A 24,707-nucleotide genomic window follows, 5' to 3' on the forward strand; every position below is an offset into this window, starting at 1 on the left:
TTTTTACTCATGTTTTTATTCTGAGCTTCATCATTGATTATTTTAATTTGCTAATAATTTATTTTCATTACCATATTGTCTTTGTTAGAACTTTAATGAATAAACAGTGAAACTGTAAACTAGTCCCTTTTCCATATTCCCTGGCATGAAACTGAAGATAAATTTTATCTTTTTTAAAAAAATTTTGAGCCGGGCGTGGTGGCTCACGCTTGTAATCCCAGCACTTTGGGAGGCCGAGGCGGGCAGATCACGAGGTCAGGAGATTGAGACCACGGTGAAACCCCGTCTCTACTAAAAATACAAAAAAATTAGCCGGGCATGGTGGCGGGCGCCTGTAGTCCCAGCTACTCGGAGAGGCTGAGGCAGGAGAATGGCGTGAACCTGGGAGACGGAGCTTGCAGTGAGCCGAGATTGTGCCACTGCACTCCAGCCTGGGCGACAGAGCAAGACTCCGTCTCAAAAAAAAAAAAAAAAAAAATTGGCACCAAAAGAAGAATGCCAAATAAATAAAAGGAAAAAATAAAAGGTGAAATTTTGTTGAATTGCAGTATAACATTTTTATTCATTTTCATCTCTAAATACTTTTTGCTAAGACCCATAATATTGTAAAGAATTGATTGTCATAACCAATTTTATTAGAACACATTTTAGACTTTACTAGTTAGAAATATGTAACTATTGATGATTGAAACATTAAAATATCATTGGACATAAAAAGAGAAAGCAGAGCAATATGATTTTAGCCAGGGCTGTACTATATGGACAGTGTAGATCATGCATTGCTCCAAGGCAGGGCAAGGGGGCGGAAATCCAGCCAGAACTCTTTAGCCACACTGTGAGCCTTTCTCACTATTCTTGAGAAAGAGATGCTTTACTTTTTCTAATCTGTCTCACTACAGGGAGTACCTTTTTTTTCTTCTTTTTAAGATATTATAGCTTTTATTTTAGAATATAGCTTTTATTTTCTAATTTTAGCCATAAGACAGTAAAATGAACTCATTGGTTTACCAAAGACAGTTGGATTAAAAAAACTGGGTACAGTGAGTCATGCATGTAGCTTCTGAGGAGGCTGAGATGAGAATCTCACTTACGCCCAGTAGTTAAGAGTCCAGCCTGAGCAACATAGTGAGATCCTTTCTCAAAAAAAAAAGAAAAAAAAAAAACACCAAAAAGGCAGTTGGATCCAAATTATATTTCTGACAAAATGGGGCCTGTTCACATGGCTAAACATCAGTTGTCCCAATAGGTAAGCTAATGGGCCAAAATTTGGGGTAAAGCAGTTTCCATAGTAGTTTGATTTTAAAAGCATATTTTTATGCTTTTTTCAATTATTTTAAATGACTATAAGGTTAAAGTTTTTTTGATAAACACATAAGATTAATTTTAAAATAAAAACTGAGGCCGGGCGCGGTGGCTCACGCTTGTAATCCCAGCACTTTGGGAAGCCGAGGCGGGCGGATCACGAGGTCAGGAGATCGAGACCACAGTGAAACCCCGTCTCTACTAAAAATACAAAAAATTAGCCGGGCGTGGTGGTGGGCGCCTGTAGTCCCAGCTACTCGGAGAGGCTGAGGCAGGAGAATGGCGTGAACCCGGGAGGCGGAGCTTGCAGTGAGCCGAGATTGCGCCACTGCACTCCAGCCTGGGGGACAGAGAGAGACTCCGTCACAAAAAAAAAAAAAAAAAAACTGAGATAGTTCTCAAGTTACAATGAAAGCTAATATTGACTGAATGCTCCTTCTGTAACAAGTACTATGCTGGTCATCACTACACTTACACAAGAAAGGTACTATCTTTAACCTGTTTAAAATGATAAATATGTGAAAACCATGTAAACTTTCTTATTTCTTTCTTTTTTAACTTTAAGTTCTGGGATACATGTGCAGAATGTTTGTTATATAGGTATACATGTGCCATGGTGGTTTGCTGCACCTATCAACCAGTTATCTAGGTTTTAAGCCCCACATGCATTAGGTATTTGTCCTAATGCTGTCCCTCCCCTTGCCCCAGGGAGTACGTTTTTATAATTAGTACAAAGGCACCTTATAGGGCCTGATGTTCATCTTTTGATGGTTAGACAGCACTTTTGCCTCAACAAAATATCTACAACTGCAACATTTCATAGCAATAGAAAAGTAAACTTTGGGGGGAAATGCTAATAAATAAATTCTCTGATTTCTAAGCAAAATAGTAAAAATTATAAGACTTTAAGAAATTGAAATAAACTTCTATAATTTGCCCGGTAGATACCCAGTCATGGTTGAAGGTGATGCTAAATTGTAACAGATATGTGTTTGTTCATTTGACTAAGCAAAAAAATAAAATTGTTTCCTCACTCTTGTTTGATAAGATCAAGCCACTTCTATTATTGAAGCATATTTGAATTCGGTATAACTAGGCGGTAAATTATAAACTGTAAAACTCTGTAAGCCTAATTGGATGGTCTCGTTTCCAAGGACCATAGCCACTTCAAATGTCTCTAAATTTTTCTTGGGGGTTATAGGTATTAACACACATTTTTATTTCAGGGGACATTTTGTAATGATAGCATTTTTTTCCTGTTGGTGTAAAGCAACCAAATTTTAGCAAATTCATTTTAGTAAATTTAATTTAAATTGTGCATATAAGATTTGGCATTTCTACAGGCTGGTGATGAACCCAATCAGCTGAAAGAATACAGAGGATTTTTTAAATCCTCATCTTTGGCTCCCTAATAGAGAGAGTGTTTTATTTTCTTCATAGTAAATTCATGTTGCAGAATCACAAATAAGTGTGTGTTGTGTGTCTGTATATTTTAGACATGAGAAAACAGTTTCTTTTTATACATGCTTAAAGTGAAATTTCTACTTTTTTTGAGAAATATGGGATTACTGCCAGAATTTATTAGAATTAAAATTATTTACCAACATGTATTTGAAAGTTAACCAATATTATGTGATCATATGACTCTGATATCTTCATGTATAAGGTTAGCTACAGCACAAGTAGTTTTGTGACCCATTTGCTTGTTAATAAAACTTGGAGTACATGTCTATAGGTGAAACTTGGTCTAGAGGATCTCTAGGTCCCTTCTAGCTTGAAAGTTCCATGATAACAGGTAGTACATTTATTTTTTAATTACAAATGGTGTAGAAGACACATACAGCTAAGGTTTTTTTAGTTGGTGCCTTATCTGGCTTGGACATTGGTATGGTCGTATGTTTCAACTTTAGCTGTTATTTATTCATATGCTGCCATGTAATGGACATCAGTAGACCTTTTGGGAGAGGGTGAGTAAAGCTTTATTTTTAAACTTCCATTTTGACAGACTTCTGTGTGTAACAACTGTCCTTATTTTGATCATTTAGAGTCTGGTATATCTTTTGTCCTTTGCTTTTCTTCTCTCCGTTCGCCCTCTGTCTCTGGTGAAATATAGATTCTTTGGCTGCACTTTCCTCTGTTCCCTCTGAAGCACAGATTTCAGATCCATTTGCACCAGAACCTACCCCTCCTACTACGACTGCTGAAATTGCAACTGCCTCAGCTTCTGCCTCCACTACTACAACTGTTACTGCTGTCACTGCTGAAGTGGATCTCTTTGGAGGTTAGTTAGTCTTGCTGCTACTTTCATTTTCCTTTCACAATTGCTAAAATTACTTGGGAGTTAAGGTCTTTAAAGTTTTTTACATTATGTAACAGCATGTCAGAGTGGTGAAGTACTTTTTCAATGTTTATTCATGTATATTTATCTTCGCTAAATTCATCAACTTTCTCTTCACTTAATTTTAGTTATTTTATAGCAGAGATTGCAATGCATCAGGCCCATTTGATTTTCAGGTTTTTTAACATTAGAATTCATGTTGCTACCTTCAGAACTCCTGCCTTTATGTTCCTGCTCTCCAGTGTCTGTATAAAAGTGGTACCAGAGCTCTCTGTCACCTTTAGGTTTATTTAGCTTTTTGGCCAGATTAGAACTAGCCCAGGGAATATTTGGGGAATGTAGGAGGAGCAACACTGGCCTAAGTTATTTGTTAATATTTAGGGCAAAAAATAATCTAAGAGTAATTCAGGTTTGGAAGCCTCTGAAGAGAGTTTAGGGATGTGCCTGTTTTTACAGCTTTAAGTTTGTTCTGTCCAAATAAAAACTTGGATCATCTTTGGTTTTGGAACTCTGAGAAAACATCTGAAGCAGCACTTGAAAGGCTGATTGAAAACAGATTTAAGTCAGTCTTTGAAATGATTGTCTAAAAATATACTTTCCATGGAAATGTAAATTCTGACCCACTAAAATATCTTGGACTCTGCCCATATAATATGCCTGGACCTGATGAGCCATGTGAAGCCAGTTTATTCCTATATGTATCCCTATCTGTGTGGTGCCAGTGTCCACACCTAAAGAAGTTCCCATATCAAACACATACGTCAAGTGATGTTATAGTCATTATAGTTTTGTGTATCTTCGTTACCATATAACATCTTTCCCAGGGCATTTTGAGAATATGGTAAAGAAATTGAAGGAAGAAAATGGTGAGAGCAGGAGAGATTTGGCAGGCTTTGGTGTAATCAATTTATACCCCTGGGAACATACATTTAACACACTGTCACCTACCACTCTGCTACATGCCATGCTCCAGTCTCTAAGGTTGGCCAACATCATCCAAGACAAGGAGCACTCCACTAGACACAGCGTTGTTGCCACTGCTACACAAAAGACATTTTCTGCTGCCTTGCTGTCATTCATTTTACAGGAGAAACCTGTTGTAAAAGAGTAGGAGAGAAAAGATTGCAGACCCTTGAATAAAGAGTCACCCATGGTCTGGCGCAGTGGCTCACATCTGTAATACTAGTACTTTGGGAGGCCAAGATGGGAGAATTGCTTGAGCTCACAAGTTTGAGACCAGCTTGAGCAATATAGTAAGACCCTGTCTCTGCAAAATAATTGAAAGCTAGCCAGTTGTGGTGGCATGCACCTGTAGTCCAAGCTACTTGGGAGACTGAGGCAGGAGGATTGCTTGAGCCCAGGAGGTGGAGGTTACAGTGTGCCATGATCATGCCACTGCACTTTAGCCTGGGTGACAGAGCAAGGCCCTGTCTCAAAAATAAAATAAAATTAAAAAGAGTCACCCACTATAGAGGGTTAGGTTTTCATTTATGCCACTATATCCTTTGAAACCAAAAATTTAAATTTTAGCTTACATTTATAAAATCAACTTCCTCTTCCTTCCACAAATCTAAATCAGGTGGTAAATAGAGTTTGTCAAAATTGTTTAAGGCTGACTAAAGGTAAGCCTCTTGACCTCCTTTGGCCTCAGTTCTCCCATCTATACAATTGGAAACTTGGTCTAGAAGATCTCTAAGGTCCTTCTAGCTTGAAAGTTCTATAATAATAATAGGTAATACACTTAATAAATGTCTTAATTTAAAATCTATCCTTCCCCCACCCTCTGTTATTGATGTAGCTATGGGTAGTTTCTCATAGGCTTGTGTTAACAGAAAAAAAGTAAGGAAAATATGGACAGGATGCATAATAATTTTGTGCTGAAACATTTCTACACCTTAGCTGTTTAGATTTTTTGTTTTCAGTCCACTTAGAAGGAGCTGATTACCTCAAAGAAATCAATCAACTCTATCTTACTTCCTGCATGGCTCTCTAGAATAATAAAGACTAAGATATTTCTTTGAAATATTCTTTGTGCCATTATGCTGTTTTTGTTTGTCATTTATTTCTGCTTTGACTATATTCATCAAGTAGAAAAATCTGTATGTTTAGAAAATTTTCACGGTGGCATTCTTTGTAGCTTTAAATATAAGCTTAAAGGACGAGTACTGCAGAGAATCACGTAACTTAATGCCAAAGAATGAGACTGTTCTTGTGATTTTATCAATATCCTTTCCAGTCATCTGGCTGTGAAATGAGTGTACAATGACAATTACTTCTGAAAATCACATCATAATTATTTTATTGATCTGTATAGTTCTATAAATTGTCTCCTGGCTTCTGATAGCTATAAAATTTCCATCCTTTATGTTCAGGAGTCTATATATGTCATTATCTGTTTTGTGATTTTCAGTGATTTTCTGTAATTTCTTTCATGCCTTCATTGGTTTTTAAGAAATTATTCAGAGATTTAATTTTTAAAAAAACCTAAGCTAAAATCTCTTTGGCCATTTTGTGTGGCCATTTTTTAAATATTTTGTCTCTCTACAATGGGCAAGTGGTAGAACTCTAGAATAATCAGAAAACCAGTTATGTTTTGTTTAACACAGCATAACTTTACAACTTTAAAACATGCCTTTTTGAGGTCCTATGCAATAGGTACAGCAACTAAGTAGATTTCTTTAGAAAAGTTTAATGGATTTTAATTTCAGAAGGATGGCTATTTAATTTCATCCCTATCAAATATTAAAACTGTTAATGTATTTTAGTACTATATTTAAATTACAAATTTTAAAAATAATAAATTTTTGTGATTTTTAACAGAAATATTCTGATTGATACACAAATAATGTTTTAGTCTTTTCAGTGTGAGCAGTTCATGTAAGTCATTAAAAAAATTTGTCAGATACATTTATTAAATGCTTCATTTTTTAAATTGAACTTTTAAGAAATGAGATCTTTTTATGGTCATACAGAACAGGATTGCAAGGCAGTGTTATGCCTTAAAAATTTAGTAAAATTTATAAATATTGACAAAAATAAAAGACAAAATCCTTAAAAATAACCGTTTTTATATTTATGCAAATTTTACTAACAATAGCACATTGATTTGAACAACACAGGGTTTTTCTAAATACTAGAATGCTAAATTGATACTAATTCCTCTGCACACCAACAGAGATACCCTTTCAATCAGCTGTGCCAATTTGTGAGCAAACCTTCATGAGATTAGTAGTCTGCAAACATTAAACCAAGTGGCTGGAAAACCAAAGAACTTACCTCACAAGCCTGATCACATTGGGTACATGTTGGTCAAAAAACTAAGTTAACCAACCCTCCTTAAAGCCAATACTTAAACACTTTCAACTAGATTTCATGTAAGAGCCTTATAACCTGGGACCTTTGGGGACAAAGAGGAACCAGAATGTGACATTTGTGCTGTTGAGAACAATTGGAACCTTTGTGCTGAGTGTGTGATTTAAGATGGCTTATGTGGCCAAAGTAGATGGAGAGAATAGGTCAGGCTGGGGGAAACAACAGCTCTTAGATTTGAGGGAGGTAGTCATATGATAAAAAGTTTGAGAGGAAAATTCTTTCTTAGAGTGCTAGAAGGGGAAAAACGACTAGTCTGCAGCAGTCAGCTCAGTTTATGGGTTAAGGCCTAGACTGAGTCCATAACTGAAGAATAGCAGGAGCATGCATTTCTAGGAAATAGAGCTGGTTGAAAAACTGACAGAATGTAGAAATTAACTGCAAATGGGTAACATGAAAAAAAGAACTGAACTGGAAATAGCTTTAGTTTGCAATACTGGAAAGATAATGCTGCCACTTACAATGAAAAAAACTAGATATTTAAAAAATTTTCTTTATTTTTTAACAAATTCAAGTTTTATCTCTCACAGTTCTGGTGGCTGACTGAGCTCAGCTGGGCAGTTCCCACTCAAGGTGCATTTTGTGGCTGCAGTCAGACAGTGATTGGGCCTGGTACCATCTGGACACTCATTCATGTCTCCTTCGGGGCTAGGAAGATTCAAACAGCTGGGGATGGGAGCAGCTGCAGCTCCTACCTTTAAGAAAATTTCTGACAGGTGTAGATGAGTTAAGTTGATAATATATAGTTTCAAGTAACAAGAGAAGCATTAAAAGGAGATGTCTTGCTGACAAGGGGATTTTTTAAAACCCTCTTCTGAGGTTGTAGCTATAACAATATGGGCTTTATCTCCTTACACATAAGTGATAACCTAAAGGGGTCAGCCCATAAATATCTATTTGATCTCTGGCACTAATGTAACTGGTGTTTATTCAATTATAAAGAAGGGAGTAATATAATAGAATGAGGCATATTTCATAAAAAATGCAGTACAGTGGCTAAACACATAAAGCTCAGACAGCTCTGAGCCAAATCCTAACTCTGCCATTTTCTTGGTATGTAACTTTAGTTAAGTCATCACACTTTTTTAAAAAAATAATTTTTAATTGAAAAAGTATATGTGTGTGTATATATACATATATCTCATGTACAACATGATGTTTTGAAATATGTATACATTGTGGAATGGCTAAGTTGAGCTAATCAACATATATGCATTATCTCACTTATTGTTTGTGATGAGAACACACACACTTTAAGCTTTGGTTGTGTTATCTACAGAATGGAGACAGTAGAACCTAAATCACAAGATTGTTACAGAAATTAAATTTAATAATGGCAATATATATGACTGCTATGTGTTTCTACTCTTTGCAATATTATTGGCCTCAGTTCCAAATTTTATAGGAACGAAAAAAAAAAAACAACTGACCTGACTCGTGGCAAAATATTTACAGCCCTCCCAACATCTTTTCATACTTCTCTTATATTCTTCTGCCCTGTTCATAGAGTGTATGTTGCTCTAAGTCCTCAAGTATAGTATCCTTAACATGGCATTTAGAAAGTAGGCCTAACCTATCCCTTGATGTATTCTTCATTCTTTAGTTTTATTTATTTGGCCTCTCAGCTGACCTGACACTCAAAACATATATTCCTGGCCGGGCGTAGTGCCATAGGCCTGTAATCCCAGTACTTGAGGAGGCTGAGGCCAGAGGATCACTTGAGCCCAGTAGTTCAAAGCTATAATATTGCCACTGCACTCCAGCCTAGGCAACAGAGCAAGACTCTGTCTCTAATAATAAATAAATTGAACATATATTTCCTCAGTATAACCAAGAGGAACAATCAGATCAGATTAATCCATAAGATATTAATAACTGATGTCCTGTTGTCCCTTCTAGGGATATTTGTGATTTGGTAAAGGGCCTTTTAACCCAAGTAAGTATCTAGTTTAATGTTTGTTATTCCACGTAAAACTAGAACTCTGCATTACTAAAGAGTGTTTCATAATCAGTTTGGGACATGCCAGGTCAAACTGAGAAACAAGTATCTTGACAGTAGCATGTCCTAGAGCCTAATATACTAAGGAAATCACCAAGGAAGAGTGTGTACTGTGTAGCACTTCCCAAGTATATATGACAAGTTATTTTCATGACTGAAGGAACAGTGTTCCAGGAAACATGGGTAGATACTGCGGAAGACAGTATTTGGGGATGGGAAGTCTAGCAGGTAAGTGACAGGTTCTAGGTGGGTGCTGGTCCCCACTCTCCAGGGTTTTCTTCTCCTAAGCCTGTCATGCTTATGGCTGGATTCCTTCTGTACTTTTGAAACTATAGCATCTCTATGCAAGCTCAAAGACTTTTTACCTTAACTAACATTGTTTGTTGGTAGAAACACACTGGGAAGCATTTGTACACATCAGCCATTTGTAAAGTGGGCATTTATAAACTGTGGCTGCTTGTATGTTAATGATATTCTATAAATAATAATACACTTATAGTCTTAAAATGTGAAACTATAGTTTTAATCTGTTGAAAATAGATTATTTTCCAAATAACTAGAAAAATATAATTGCATTATGGTATCATACCCTATTTTTATCTCTTTATGTCTTTAAAATAAGTTATTGGTTATGTTTGAAAATGCTTTTCAAGGATAGTGAAGACTTAACACTTAGGAATGCTTAGTAAACTTAGTAAGAGTGTTTCATACTCTTTCATACTTAGTAAACCTTAGTAAACTTAACACTTAGGAATGCTTAGTAAATCTTAGTAAAATTATTGCTTATGTTTGAAAATGCTTTTCAAGGATAGTGAAGACTTAACACTTAGGAATGCTTTGTAAACCTTTCATGTTAACGCTGTAATTTTGCCTGTACTAGATTATAAAAAATCTTAAAGCTAGAATTATTTACATTGCCATTGTATATTTAATTTTATTGGCATTAAAGAAGATATTATGTTTGCTAGAAACTATGAGACAGGGACATTTTAATAACACAGTGAATCAGTGTTACCTGGACATGAAAGTTTAATGTCTTAAATTACATAATAAAAATATTTTTTATTTTAATTTTTACATCCATTAATTTCTAATGATACATAAAACATGCTTCTCAGAGCCCTTATACAATGAGAATCTCATTACCTTTTGGATCCTATTAGGCCTCAGCAGTATCAACACTATATCACTTGCATGTTAACTAACATGAAGGTGTGCAAAGAATAATTGTTTTGTGACCACCAACAGTGCATGGGCCATAAAAATGCATTTTTAAAAATTCATGTTGTATAAGGGAGCCTTCTTCACAATTTAACTTGGTTCTTTTACTATATTTTCTTCTCTTTTTATTCTTTTAATTTCTACTGTTTTAAAAACTGCACCCAAGATGCCTTTGCAGCTTCTCCTGGGGAGGCCCCTGCAGCATCCGAAGGGGCCGCCGCACCAGCTACCCCAACCCCTGTAGCAGCAGCACTTGATGCATGTTCAGGAAATGGTGGGTTTAAAGTCATTAGCCAGTCTGTTATTTTTCTGTCCTAATGTAAAACCCCTGTAGTTAGAAGAGGCCATATGTTTTTCTAATTTTATTTTCTTCTGAGTATAAAGTATCATTCATCATAACTGAATAAATAATGCCAGCATTTAAAACATTAAGACAATGAAGTACATACTTATCAAAATTGACAATTTCTTAAGATTGACAATTTTTGTCAGTGCAAGTATGCTGTCTTAATGTTTTTTTCTAATGCTATATCGTACTCTTTTGTAACATTGAGTTCAAATATATTGGCATGTTTTAATGAATTTTCAAAGCTACCAGATTGACCAAATTAAGTGAAGATTTGAAGGATAGCAATCTCTGATCCTAGACTGTAGGTTAATCTTACAGCACTTTGCAAAGTGCTTTAGTTTGGTAACTTGTGGTACCTACTAAGTTTTCCTTTTTCTTTAGAAAAACATCCTAATCACTAACCCCTGCCAGTAGGATAGTAGTTAAATCCAAGGAGCCTCGCACTTAGCTAGTGTGTAAATATCTGTGTAGGGTATCTCTTGCCATAGTTATGATGCTGTCTCTTGTCTCTTTCCTTACTGATGCTGTGTGTGTCTCCACTTTCCTTTCCAAAAGACCCCTTTGCCCCGTCTGAAGGTAGTGCAGAGGCTGCACCTGAGCTGGACCTCTTTGCAATGAAGCCACCTGAGACCAGTGTTCCTGTAGTTACCCCTACAGCTAGCACAGCCCCTCCGGTTCCCACAACTGCTCCTTCTCCTGCTCCTGCCGTTGCAACTGCTGCTGCTGCCACTACCGCTGCCACCGCCGCTGCCACCACCACTACCACCACCTCTGCTGCCACCGCCACCACTGCTCCTCCTGCTCTAGATATCTTTGGTGGTAATTTTTTGTTATTGTTGTCGACGTCTCCGTCTAGTGGATTGAATTCTGGTCCTTGAGATATACTGCATGAAGACTGTGTAATTAAATGGTTCACTAGAAACCATTTGTTGCTTAATTCAGAGTTCTTCAAAGTGCTAATTCAGGACTGGGAAGTGATGCTGTGTCAGGCATATTGTTCAAGTTGAGTAAAGGCATGTGTGTTCTTGGTCTTAGATTTATTTGAGTCCGCTCCTGAAGTTGCTGCAGCGCCTAAGCCAGATGCTGCTCCTAGCATAGACCTATTTGGTACAGGTAAAACCAAAGCAACCCTTTTTTTTCACTTTAGTTTCTTAGATGTTTTCCTGATTAAGCTCTTTGTACTCACCTGTGATAATGCATTTGTTAGATTTTTGACTTTGATTTCAGCTTTCTGCTACTTACCTCTGCTTGATTTTGGTTTGTTTCACTTTTGGAAGATGCTTTCTCCTCTCCACCACAAGGGGCTTCTCCTGTGCCTGAGAGTTCTCTCACTGCTGACCTCTTATCCGGTGAGTGCTTTGCCAAGGTCAGGCCTTCAGAGTTGTCTTGTGGGAGTAATGCATGGAGAGAAGGATATAACATGTGGGTTTTTCTTGATTTCTTTTAAATTTAAAATGTACTTGAAAAGAAAAACTCACTCTTGGGACCATCATCAACCATTGAGGGTTAATATTTCAAATTTAAGGCTAGTGAAAATTTTTTTCACACTGAAACCTCTGACCTCAAGGAGTCAATTTTATTTTGTTCTGGAGAGTGTGTATTTTAAAATCTATTTGCTTTTCCTTAACTGTTAAGATTGTCCAGTCTTTCTGCCTGGAGTGAACCATGAAATCCCAAGATGCCATTTGTCAGGTCTCATTGTTGTCTTTTCCTTTGGGTGACATGCACTTTTTCCTGTCTGTGCTTCACTGCAGTGGATGCGTTTGCAGCACCATCTCCTGCAACCACTGCTTCGCCAGCAAAGGTGGATTCTTCAGGTGTCATAGACCTTTTTGGGGGTGCGTATTTCTCCTCCATCAACACTTAAGGAATCTTTTTTTCTTCAGATAATTTTTAGTCTATTTTATTATATTTCACCATTTTTTCTTTAGGCTATATAAAATTCTATCTCTTAAATGTAAACTTGAGTTTTTAAGGTCATTTTCATTTCTTCGTCATCATCATCTTCATCCTCATCATTTCATCATAACTTTCAGTACATGACCTAACAAAACACATAATTTTTCACTTGATCTTTCCAACTTTTTGTTCTTTGTCCTAATGTAGAATTACCTGACTGGAATTTCCTTCAACTGTTCTTCCTTGGTGATCCTGATCTGTTGGCTAAATCAACATCTCTAAGTTCTTAAAAGCCAAATAACATGACCTATTAATAGATAATTTAGAAATGAAAACAAGCCATTTAAAACTGAAAGCAGAAGTCTAGATGTTGTGCCTTATTCTGTAGGTTTATTTGTAATGTTTTGCTATCCTTACAAAGAGTGAGAAGGATTGGAAAATGTGTTGCTGATTTAGATATATTTCCCTCTTCCTTTATGTGTTATCTGAGGGCAGGAAGATGTACTGAATTAACTCTTGAGCTTAAATACTATCCTTAGAAAGCTTAACCCACATTGAGTACCTCCTGTACATTGAAGCATCGTGGACATTCCATGATGGGTACATGAGGAATACAAAGATGTTGCAGTGTCTGACATTTAGGGGCTCAAGACTTGTGTCAAATAAACACTAAACCTTGACATGTAGGTACAAATCATATTGCTGCTCCTTGAATTAAGTTTATTAATTTTTTAAACATTTAATAGAATTGTAAATGGAAAAATTCTGTTGTATTACCTTTAGGTAAAAAGTTTAAAACCTTGCTTCTGTTTTGACAGATGACAGGGTTTAGTCCAAAAATTTTATTCTTAGGAAAAGAAAAAAAGAATTCCCTTAATCTTACAAAGAGGTATTACTTGTTAATATTTTAGAACTCTTTTTGAGAGAATAAACCGGTCAGAGCATAATTCAATTCATGTGATCATTTCACACACCCACAAAAGACAAGCGCACTGTACACTGTCATGTCTCTGCATTTCTCTACATAATACTAAAATTACTTACTGTACTTACTTTTTACACTTTCTTACTTTTCCGCTGCACAATGGATAACGGATAGATGCATTTGGAAGTAGTGCTTCTGAACCCCAACCTGCATCTCAGGCTGCTTCTAGTTCATCAGCATCGGCAGACCTACTAGCTGGTAATTAAATTAAAATGGTATTTTGTAGAAGTTAAAGTTGGATATATTTTTATAAGTAGCAATTATAAAAATTACATAAATTGCAGGGTTCATGTTTTCTTTTTCTTTCAAGACATGAAATTGAGGGAGGGGGCAAGTATTGAAAAACTGACTATTGGGTACTATGCTTATTACTTGGGTGACAGGATCAATCATACCCCAAACTTCAGCATCTTGTAGTACACCCATGTAACAAATCTGTACTTGCCCCCTGCAAATCTAAAACAAAATTGAAATTATTTTTTAAAAATAATTTTAAAAGACATGAAATTGAAAATTAAGTCATTGTACAATAGAAGTTTGATTATTTCTCAGGGTTTTATGAAACTAGTCTTAAAGTTGCAGCTGTATACAAGCCACCTTTGTGGCTTCTTGGATGCTCCAAGTCTGCCTTATTTTCAGCCAACGTGTTTCCTTTAGATTTTTTAAAAGGTAATATGCTTACGTAACAATTTTTGTCTTGTAATGTCTATGCCCATCTTTTTTTAAAGGAATTTGTGGGGAAATGTACCATGATGTTTGAAAATAGATTTCATAATACATGAATCACTCCAGGAGAAACTGTTACAGACTCCTACCATTGGGTCAAAACCGCTATTACATAGACCACTGTTTTTTTTTGTTTTTTTTTTTAACAAGTTGATCATTTTTCTATGTGAAAACTCATGGGGTGATCTCAGTTCAACAGGGTCATGGTGTGAAATAGATTGGTACAGTTTGCCTAGGATTACTGCTTGTGGCCCAAGTAGTATATATAGAATAAAAGGAAACAGTTCAAGGACTCAAAAATAGTAAAAGCCAACTATTGCTCTTCCTTGGGAGCAAGATAAAGTGTGTGCTTAGTGATAGCCTTGACCTAGAAATTATTATTTTCATAAGCAAAGCATTATGAAAGGCCAGTTGCAAGACCACAGTAGTAAGTTTAAGTTCAGATTATTAGTCAAACTCACAAGACATTGTTGGCTTACCTTACTCTGATTTTACTTAGACAGGTACATAACAGGAAGCACAACAGTAGTATCACAGAGGACTCAGTCACTCAGATGCAGCTTCTGAGGGCCCTCCACAGTCACCACAAGGGATGAATTTTGGTCCTAAGGTTGACAAGGGGCTGACGAGAGCATGGGTCACATCACCACTGGGAAGCTGCCATGCATGTCTGAAGTCTTTCATCTTAAATACCGTGCTAGTGCTAGCCATGTAGACCTTGACAGAGCGTATGAACAGTTCCCTTTTTTAGTGTGGATATAGCCCATAAAATTACAAGTTATACAATAAACAGTCCTGGCACCAGGCACAGCAAGCTAAGGAACATTTATTCTTGGATTAGTAGTAATGGCAGATGTTAAAGGACCCTCATCAGCCTTCAGAGTTGTAGGAAGTTTGAGTTGAGGTCAGATCTTTCCTCAGGAAGCTAAAGCAGGTAGTCACAGCCCAGCTGTTAACCTTTCCTTCCATAAGTAATTCAGACCAGCTATTTAACAGCCTTTCCCAGGGGCAATAGTTCTCTAGTGTCTTTCCCATCCTTTCCAGACTACCTTGATCAAACATAACAGTCTTGCGTGCTGAAACCATTCATACCAGTGACTACCACTAGGTATTTTCCTCAATACTGAAGAACCAGGGCACCACCATGATACTGCTGAGAACTTTGGAAGTTGCGGAGATTATAAGAGGCAGTACACTTAACACAAACCACAGCTGGTTACTTGGGGAAATAAACTGCTAGTTTGCCTGGCTTTTATCCAGGCCTAGATATTCTTATATCAGCTTCCAATTGGCTACAGAAACTTTCAAACTCTTACTAAACCAATAAACTTCATATTCATTTGGGGGTTTCAGCAATAAGATTTTAACATGCCACAGAAATAGCATAGTTTTAATGGCTATTTGGGGGATCATGACCTTGTTAACTTTAAAATGAGATTAGTGATTACAAACATTTTGCTTTGAAGTTATAATTAAGATTAAAACGGCCCGTAAAATCAAATGTTCTGGCCTTTCACAGAAGCCTATGAATTCTTTCTTTCTCTCCTGGGTGTCTCATCCCCTGCCACAGATCTCAAATGGGGGTTTGAAGCCTACCAGACAGGAGCCTGGCGGAGCGGTCAGCCACTGTTGACCACCTCCAGTGCTGCACAGCCACACTGTCTACTCCAGGATCCTCCTCCATTGTGGCCTCTCTATGTCCTCCAAGGCTAGAACCTGAGATACTGTGTTTCTCAAAGAGCCGAGGACACTAGAAACTGGAGCTGAAAGGCCAGTCAAGGCCTGTGGGAAAAGGGAGTGTTCCCATCCAATTCCAAGTTAGAGGTCAGTAACAGAGCCAAGAGATTTGACCCTGGGGGATGCAATAAAAATCTAAAAACACATCTAGAACAAACCTGAAGGGGTTTGTCACCTGCTGCCAGGTGTAACTGCACATACCTGTGCCACAACTGCACAGCTTGGTATATGGACAGGTCCAGCAGGGGAAGTGTACAAAAAAAGTATGTTAGTTCACTTTACAAAAAATAAAATTATTCAATTGTGTCGTCAATTCTGAAATCTTATTAAAATGGGGTAGAAAACAGGAGAAAATCATCAATGAAAGTACCCAATGTCATCTACATAGGTCTCATTTACTGTACACTTTCCATTTCTTTTACTGCATCTTCTTGTGACTCTTTCAGTGATAGACAAAGTTACATATTGTGTACACTTTCTTATTTCTCTCTTTTCTATTTAAATAATATTCAATGTAAATCAGCACAGATGAGTTTTAATGTCTCATTTGCTTTCAAAACAATTCTTGTAATTTAATGTATACATATGTCAGTGCCTGATTTATTTGGCACAATGTGAACTATTATTTCACCTTATATCCTGATATAAGGGGTTGGGCGCAGTGTCTCACAATCATAATCCCACTACTTTGGGAGGCCGAGATGGGCAGATCACTTGAAGTCAGGAGTTCAAGCCAGCCTGGCCAACATGGTGAAACACTAGTCTCTACTAAAAACAAAAAACAAAAATAAGCTAGCATTAGAAATTTTAACTTACTTTTAATTTCCGTAGGGCTTAATTTTGGGGGCTAATTTTTCATACTTCCCTGTTTTCTTATAGAAAAATATTTCTCACACTTGTTCAAGTATCAAAGCATAAGGAAGTCATATTCTCACTAAAGAACATCATGGAATATTAATATAATTCTATCCTGTGAACTAGGAGCAACTTTCCTAGCCAAAAACAAAAAAAATGAAAAATGAAAAAAATTCTGCTAATAAACACAATATAAAACCACAGTCACATTTATATATGTAACCTAGCTGACAGTTGGCTGTTTCTGAGTTTTCACAATTCTCATACATTTTTATTTAATACATATTAAGTAGGACAAATATTTGGGGCACTGTGTATAGTAATTTGCAGTGAAGCTTAGCATTTGTATTATAGTTGTGTCTGTGTTTATTTGGGGGAGGGATCAGCTAAGTCCATAGTCTGTTGAAACTAAGAGGATTTTTTAAAAAAATAAATAAATGAGCCTAGTCATAGGTAACAAGCCCACAAATATGATCAGAATCAAAGAGAGAGGAGAGAGAAAAAGATTCTCTAGAATACTGTGATTGCCTTTAGTAATAAAACTGTTTTGAGAAAGAATGAAAGAGAAAAATAATATGCAGACACTGTCATGGGAGGTTTAGACTGTTCAAAGGGAACCTTGGTCACTGGACTAAGGACTCTTTCCCCGTGCCTAAGATTAGATTTTTTTGAGTGAATACATTTACGTGTGAATCATAAAGATAAGGCAATAAATATATGATATAATTAAATGTTAAAATGATTTTAGAGATTTTAAACTAAACATTAAGAACCATTTTAAAATTGAGGTGAAAGCTTTGTTAAAAACTGGTATTATTTTGAAACTTGAAAACAAAGACTAACTAGATAGTCTCTTGAAAATGAACCTATCTGTCATAAAAACTATTCTTCTTTATTCAAATTCAGTTTTAGAACTGTCAGATAATACCAGTTCCAGAATTAAACAGCACTTGAAATATTGCCTTAGTCTTCTTATACCCCTTGAGTAAAAATTTTAAGGGGTTTGGTGCATGCAGTATAGTGAAATGATAAAAAATTCTGGAGAGGACAACTTCCAATGAGGCCAGACTAGAAAAATCATTATCAAAATAATGAAGAAAGGAAGGAATGGGGGGACGGGGGAAGCAGAGGGGAGAATCCATAACAACAATGAGTAATTCTCTCCAAGCCATTGAGATTACTGGTAGGATACAGATATTATCCATATCTCAGGTAGTATCTGAATGAAAACTTGAAAGTTAAGTTTTTAAATAATAAAAGTAAATATTTCATACAGTGAAGAGTAAAGCTGTCAAACTGCTCAAAATATACCAACCGAAAATACAGATGTTTGAAAGCTAGAGGCAGATTACTGGATGACAAAGGTAAAAATGGACTGTTAAGGAAGTTAGGTGTGTTGAGGAATATGCCTAACATCTGAGGTTGGCAGCAAGCAGGACAACCATGTTTTTCCATCATAGACACAATTTTAGGGTGAGTGCACCGTAAATCTGTACTAGTATAAGATAATTTCACATTCTATCTTTAATTGCAAAGACGGGACTATATGGTCCAGCCTGTGAGGCCCTTTGTAGTTTTGCATTTGTTCTCTTAACCACATTAATTGCTTAAAATGAGCCACAGAAGTCCTTGAACTGAATTTAAAATACAAACATACCCAGTGTGGAATTAAAAAGTAACAATTTCCTATAAAAGGCAAAGGTCTACAGAGGATCAATTCTATCATCCTGTGTGGGAGTGTCTTTAGCAGTAGTTTTAAAATTGCACTCTTGCGGCCGGGCACGATGGCTCATGCCTATATAATCCAAGCACTTTGGGAGGCCGAGGCGGGCAGATGACAAGGTCAGGAGATCGAGACCATCCTGGCCAACATGGTGAAACCCTGTCTCTACTAAAAATACAAAAATTAGCTGGGTGTAGTGGCACACGCCTGTAATCCCAGCTACTTGGGAGGCTGAGGCAGGAGAATGGCTTGAACCCAGGAGGCAGAGATTGCAGTGAGCCACGATGGCGCCATTGCACTCCAGCCTGGTGACAGAGCGAGACTCCATCTCAAAAAAGAAAAAAAAATTGTACTCTTGCAACTGAAACAATATGATGTGTTATGTAGACTATGTAGACTACGACAGTGAGACTTGATATATCTGAATCAATAGAACTTAATTAAGAGTGTAGACTACTCCCCTGTAGAATAATACATTCATAAGACTAATCATCTGTGATTAAAAAGCAGTGTATCAACAGATGGTTGAGTACCTGGAAACAGTTTGCTCTTAGTTATAGTGTAGGACAGTTCAAATATGATTACAGGACGCACAAAAGCCTTACTCTGTTTCCAATTCCATTCCATAGGGCACCTTTCTTTTTGTTTTTGTTTTTATTTTTTTAAGCAACAAGGTCACCCTCTGTTGCATAGGCTGGAGGGCATTGGTGTGAACATAGCTCACTGCAGCCTTGAATTGATGAGCTAAAGCAATCCTCCCACTTCAGCCTCCTGAGCAGCTGGGACTACAGGCACATGCCATCATGCCCCCTGGCTAATTTATATATGTTGATATATATAGATAGATATATAAAAATGAGGTCTCACTGTATTGACCAAGCTGGTCTCAAACTCCTGGCTTCAGGTGATCCTTCTGCCACAGCCTCCCCAAATGCTGGGATTACTGGCATGAACCACCATACCCACCTAAACGTCTTTCCTAATATAAATTAGAACCACATAGAAAGATTCGTTGTTTAGGTTTTTCTATTAACTCTATTCCAGGGCCCTAAAACTTTTCAGTTAGTTACCAGGGGGAATTCCTCAAACTCTTCATGAATGACTGTAATGTTCCTGTTTAGTTCTTCATTATAGCAATTATTTTTTTTGAGATAATCAGTTGGTCATTTTATATCACTTAATAGCTGTTTAATTATTCTAGGCTTGTGAGGGCACTTACTTCATAAGAACCGAGTATAATGGGAAAAAGTCATCCTGCCAGATCTCAACAATTTTATAAATGTATAGGAAGATTACCACTGCAGCATTTTTTCTGGATGTGAGAAAGAGGCTGTGTGGTACAGTGGCAAAGAGTCCAGACTCTGGAGAATTCCTGTTTGGAATCCTGGATCTGCCATGTGCTTTCATATGACCTTAGACAAATTGTCTAACATCTCTGACCACAGCTTTCTCATCTTTGAACCTCATGGGGTTGTTATAAGGATTAGATAAGCTAATGTGTGTTTTAGATTGAACTGTTTAAAACTGCTGATTTTCTAGGATCAAAACAGTCAAATATCAGCCGTTCGTGTCGTTCATAGGGTTCACCCTAAAAAAGGAAACCTAGAACAGTGCCTGGCACTTGGTGAGCCCTGGGCCAATGTTGGCTTACCTTAAATTTTCTTAGAGAAGACACTATTTTTTTTTTCAGTGAACAGCTTTATTTATTCACCTATAGATGTGATCTTAGCATAAAGTGGAAATAGCACTAAGCAGAGTGTCCTAGGTGAATGCACTCTTTTTCCTCTTTTTACTGAATCTTACCAGTGTGTTAACTTCTCTTTGAGTCATTTCTTCTAGCCATGAGATGACAGGATGGAATCGGATGATCCTGAGGCCCTTTCCAACACTAATATGCTGTGATTCTAAAATAAATTGTCCTTTCCATGGCCAAGTTTTAAGAAGTCAAGAGTCAAGTTTTCTCCACATTCACCTATAGAAAGAGAATCACAACATAGAACAGTTGCCTAAATTAACCAGACAAATTCCAACTTGAGGTACGGGATAATGTTTTTTAAAAATCAACATTAATACAGCCACCGATCTTCCTAAAATCAAAATGGTCACATTCACAAAAATAATTACTTTTAATCTGCCTTGGCTGGGCCAAGCTCTTACTGATTTAGAGAATGTCTTCTTCAGTAAAGAAAGTTACATGATACTTGTGCCATTCAAATACTAAAATCACTTAAAGTAGCCATCATGAACTGTAAAGATCATCTAATAAAAAACTTTTTTTCCAAATTAAAATTTTTTCATACGCATATGAGGAAAGCCTAAACCCACATCACTGTCAATTTCTAGGAATAACATAACTCAAACAGCGTTGCCACCTGCTTTAGAAAATAGTAGATAATTTTAGTGGAAATCATTTTCAAAATTATAAATCGATTCTATGGAATGTAAACTTAAGGATGTTTTTTGAAACATTGTTCTTGCAAGCAGTTTGTGAAGAAGAGACAATGTGGCTGGATTTGAAAGGAATATATACTTAAACTTTGTATAGGAATGACTTCTAGTAGTAATAAATTCTTTTATAATAGAACATCATCCAGTGTCTTGTTAAGAAATCACTTCCTTCACAGGTTGTATATTTTTGTTCAGCAGCAGTACAGAGTGATCTCTGCTTCTGTTTCTGTCTGTTGATTGAGAGAAATGTTTTGCTTACAGCCATCAAAGGATAAATACTTAATCTGAGGTTGGATTACTTTACAGTAGTCTTTGATTTGTCCTCACCTTTTATATTCAAAAGTGTCCTTCATTTAATAAACACTAATTCAGTGTTTTAGGCACTGTGCAGGATATTAGTGGAAAAAAACATGAAAAGAAGACACAGTCCTTGGCCTCAAAAAGCCATCTGGGGTTGGAGTCAGGGCAGTGGGGATAAATACATGTAATGAGAGTAGCAGGGGGCCATGTACCAGGTGCTGAGGATACTCGGCATGTATATGGGGATGTGGGAGGGATGCAGCTGGTAGTGGGTAGCAGTGTGAGGGCAAGGAAGTCCTCCCAGAGCAGACATCTGACACTGCGAGTGGCGGATCACTGCTGCATCCTGCTTTGCTGCAGGGGCCAGTGAGTAGAGACAGAAGGATCTGATCACTATATGAAGGAATTTAAATTATATGAATTGAAAAATTATGGGAAGCTGATAGAAGATTTTGGAGAAGTAACTTTGTCAACATTTTCCACTTGGAAAGATCACTCTGGCTGCACTGTGAAGACTAGATTGGAGGAGATCTAGACTAGAGACAGGATGCCATCGCACTCCATGACTGTTCATGAATCCAGAGAGCAGGGTTGCGGGGGCCTGCACTGGTGGTAACAGCAGTGGGGCTAGAACATGTATGATAGATGTTAAAGATTTGATGTGTATTTTTATTATTTGTTTTGCATTTTATTATAATTTGCAGTAAACATTTTCTAGAAACTGGATATTATGATTTGAAGAACAAAATTTCAATGTAATGAGACTGTCTGAATCTTAACCCTAGTGATACCTTATTTGTTTTATATACTCCATTGTAATAATAGATTTGCTTGCTATAGTTTCTCTTAATAAGGGTATACTTGTGTGCTATCTTATTTCTAATTAAATTAAATCTCTCATTAATGCATGTCAGATTTCAAAATATTATGCTTGAACAACTTTTCAGAAACGAGCTTCTCTGTTTCACTCACTGCTAATCAACATGCAATCAATTCCTTTTCGGTTTTCTATAACTTTTTAAATTCTGTTTTTATGGCCTTTACCCACCTTTATGTTATTTCTGCTTATGTTTTTTTGGAACTTTTTTTTCAGGATTTGGGGGTTCTTTCATGGCCCCTTCCCCATCTCCAGTGACTCCAGCTCAGAATAACCTGCTACAGCCCAATTTTGAGGCAGCTTTTGGGACAACGCCTTCAACTTCCAGCAGCAGTTCCTTTGATCCATCAGGTGAGGCAGTGACTTTCAAACATTCTTTTCATGTGTCCTGGTAATAAAAAAAAGTACTACCTAAGGTTAGTATGCTATCAGGAAATTTACAACAAGCAAATATTGAGTGATAATTTGGTTTATAAAACGTTAATAAATCTCTCATTCAGTAACTTAAATTAAAATTTACAGTACATATTGGTATCCATAAGAATAACCTGCAATCCTGTCTCTGTTTCTGTTTATTTTTAGCAGAAATCTAACTTAACCTGCATACCATCTATTTGCATGAGCTTATGTGCACATGGTTTAGAGATGGTTAAAGAAAAACACTTTGTACTAAATCTTTGTACAGTGTTTGAATACGTGAACACTCCCACTGCTGTTGCTTACATCCTCTGAAGCCTGCATGGCCCTCAGTTTTATGAAGTTGAGACACAGATAGTATTCTTTGCCTGCCTTTAACCTTTCATCACTGCTGTCATTTTGTTTGTATTCTCTTCCATTCTACTCTTCCCATGCTGGGTCCTTACTACAAATTTTCACTTGGTGAGTTTTTGGCAATTAAATGTGTTTCAGAAACACCCTAAATAAATCCTCTGCCTGACAATTTGGTTGCTTCTATTGCCAGTGCCTAGTTGAATGCTGTCCTTTTTCACTTTAAAATTATTGTATAGTAGTTGTTATGGTAGATATACATAGTTTTTTGATAAAATTTTACAACTACAAAGTTTTTGACATAGATAACATGTTAGCAACATCTTATGCAAATGCTATGTGTCTGCATTTAGAATGGACTTTCTGTATTCTAGGAACTGAACAATTAGTAACTTATTTGGTGATCAGGAGCCATCAGTGATGCATTTGATCCCTAATACTTAAAATAGTATTTAATTTACTTATGCTCTTAGAGTTACAACCAGAAATCATTGCTCTAATGAGAGAGAAAAAAATCAAAATTATTACTTTTAAAATGTGATCAACTTTTTCAGGTACCTATTACTAGATGCTGACTGTTATATCAGATATTATTTTGTTTCCTAATTTCGTAGGAAACCAAGAGATGCATTATTTTCTCATTTAAGAATTATTTTTAAGGTAAACATTTTAGGTTTTCAGAGTAAATTATTTAGATTTCACCATAAAGCACATTAGAAGTCTTTTTGCTATTTTCTTGAATAAGAGCAACAGTGGCAATATTGAATGCCTATATAAAGCAAGCATTATAATAAACCCATGACATATATCACCTAATTTAATATTTACAACAAAGCCATGTATTGGTCATACTCTCCCCATTTACAGATGAGAAAACTAAGAAGCTCAGAGGGTAACTTTCTTAAAGTCATATAGCCAGTGAGTCATGCAGCTGAATTGAAGCCCAGTTCTGGCTGCGAAGTCTGTGTTCATTCCTGTACATTATACAGATTTTTTTTCCATCCTTGTTCATGTTCATTAGTATTTTCATACTTTATGAGTAGACATATGTTGACATGTTCTTCTTGGTGTTACAGTCATGAAAAGTGTGAATTACTTGCCTTCTTTTATAAGATTTTATATTCACTTGTTTCCATAGTATCAAAAGACAGTTTTACTTTAATTTCGCATATGATCTTTTTTTGTTTTCAATTATTCTGAACCTAGTCTATTTGATTTCCAGTGTTTGATGGTCTAGGTGATCTTTTGATGCCAACCATGGCACCAGCTGGGCAGCCTGCACCTGTCTCAATGGTACCACCCAGTCCTGCGATGGTAGCCAGCAAAGCCCTTGGAAGTGATCTTGATTCATCTCTTGCCAGCTTAGTAGGCAGTGAGTAATCTATTTTTTTTTTTTAACTGAAGCATGTGTGAATTGTTTTTTGTTTCTCTCTCTCTCTCTCTCATCTCATATGTTTTGTTTCTGGAGTCTCTTATGGTTGAGTATGGCAGGGAGGAAATAGAAATACTTAGTGCTTTACCCAGTGCAGGTCCTTGGAAGGCAAACAGTTCCTATGCCATTGGCTCACAAGCAGTACCCATGTCATTTTAGTCTAAATTATTAAAGGTATAATCAGGGATCATATACAAGTATGAAACCAAGTGTATTATGTGTGAAAAGCACTTAACTTTCCATTTCATTTGGAAATAAGAACATAGAGTAACTTACATGAAGTGTAGTATCTTTATAAATTGAGTATCCAGCTGAGTTTCAGTCATTGGTTCAACAAGTATTTATTGAATACCAAGCATTCTTCCAGGCTCTAGAGATA

The 24,707-nt window shown here is 36.6% G+C and overlaps 1 protein-coding gene across 41 annotated transcripts in view; it reads left to right on the forward strand.

Annotated features, from left to right (window-relative positions):
• Positions 1-24,707, forward strand: part of SNAP91 (synaptosome associated protein 91) — a 160,005-nt gene that overhangs the window by 105,898 nt on the left and 29,400 nt on the right. For 10 of the 41 annotated variants that reach the window (XM_055274092.2, XM_055274106.2, XM_055274090.1 and 7 more), the window contains 10 exons: positions 3,255-3,269; positions 3,416-3,583; positions 10,396-10,503; positions 11,134-11,397; positions 11,614-11,691; positions 11,856-11,927; positions 12,333-12,416; positions 13,577-13,660; positions 22,345-22,479; positions 24,119-24,268. In XM_055274092.2, the coding sequence (XP_055130067.1) occupies positions 3,255-3,269; positions 3,416-3,583; positions 10,396-10,503; positions 11,134-11,397; positions 11,614-11,691; positions 11,856-11,927; positions 12,333-12,416; positions 13,577-13,660; positions 22,345-22,479; positions 24,119-24,268 (1,158 nt within the window). Of the gene's footprint in view, positions 1-3,251; positions 3,270-3,415; positions 3,584-10,395; positions 10,504-11,133; positions 11,398-11,613; positions 11,692-11,855; positions 11,928-12,332; positions 12,417-13,576; positions 13,661-22,344; positions 22,480-24,118; positions 24,269-24,707 lie in introns of all 41 variants that reach the window. The other 31 variants (XM_055274100.2, XM_055274101.1, XM_055274099.2 and 28 more) reach the window with 16 other exon arrangements.

Source organism: Symphalangus syndactylus, chromosome 4 (genome assembly GCF_028878055.3).
Source record: "Symphalangus syndactylus isolate Jambi chromosome 4, NHGRI_mSymSyn1-v2.1_pri, whole genome shotgun sequence".
Taxonomy (NCBI): Eukaryota; Metazoa; Chordata; class Mammalia; order Primates; family Hylobatidae; genus Symphalangus; species Symphalangus syndactylus.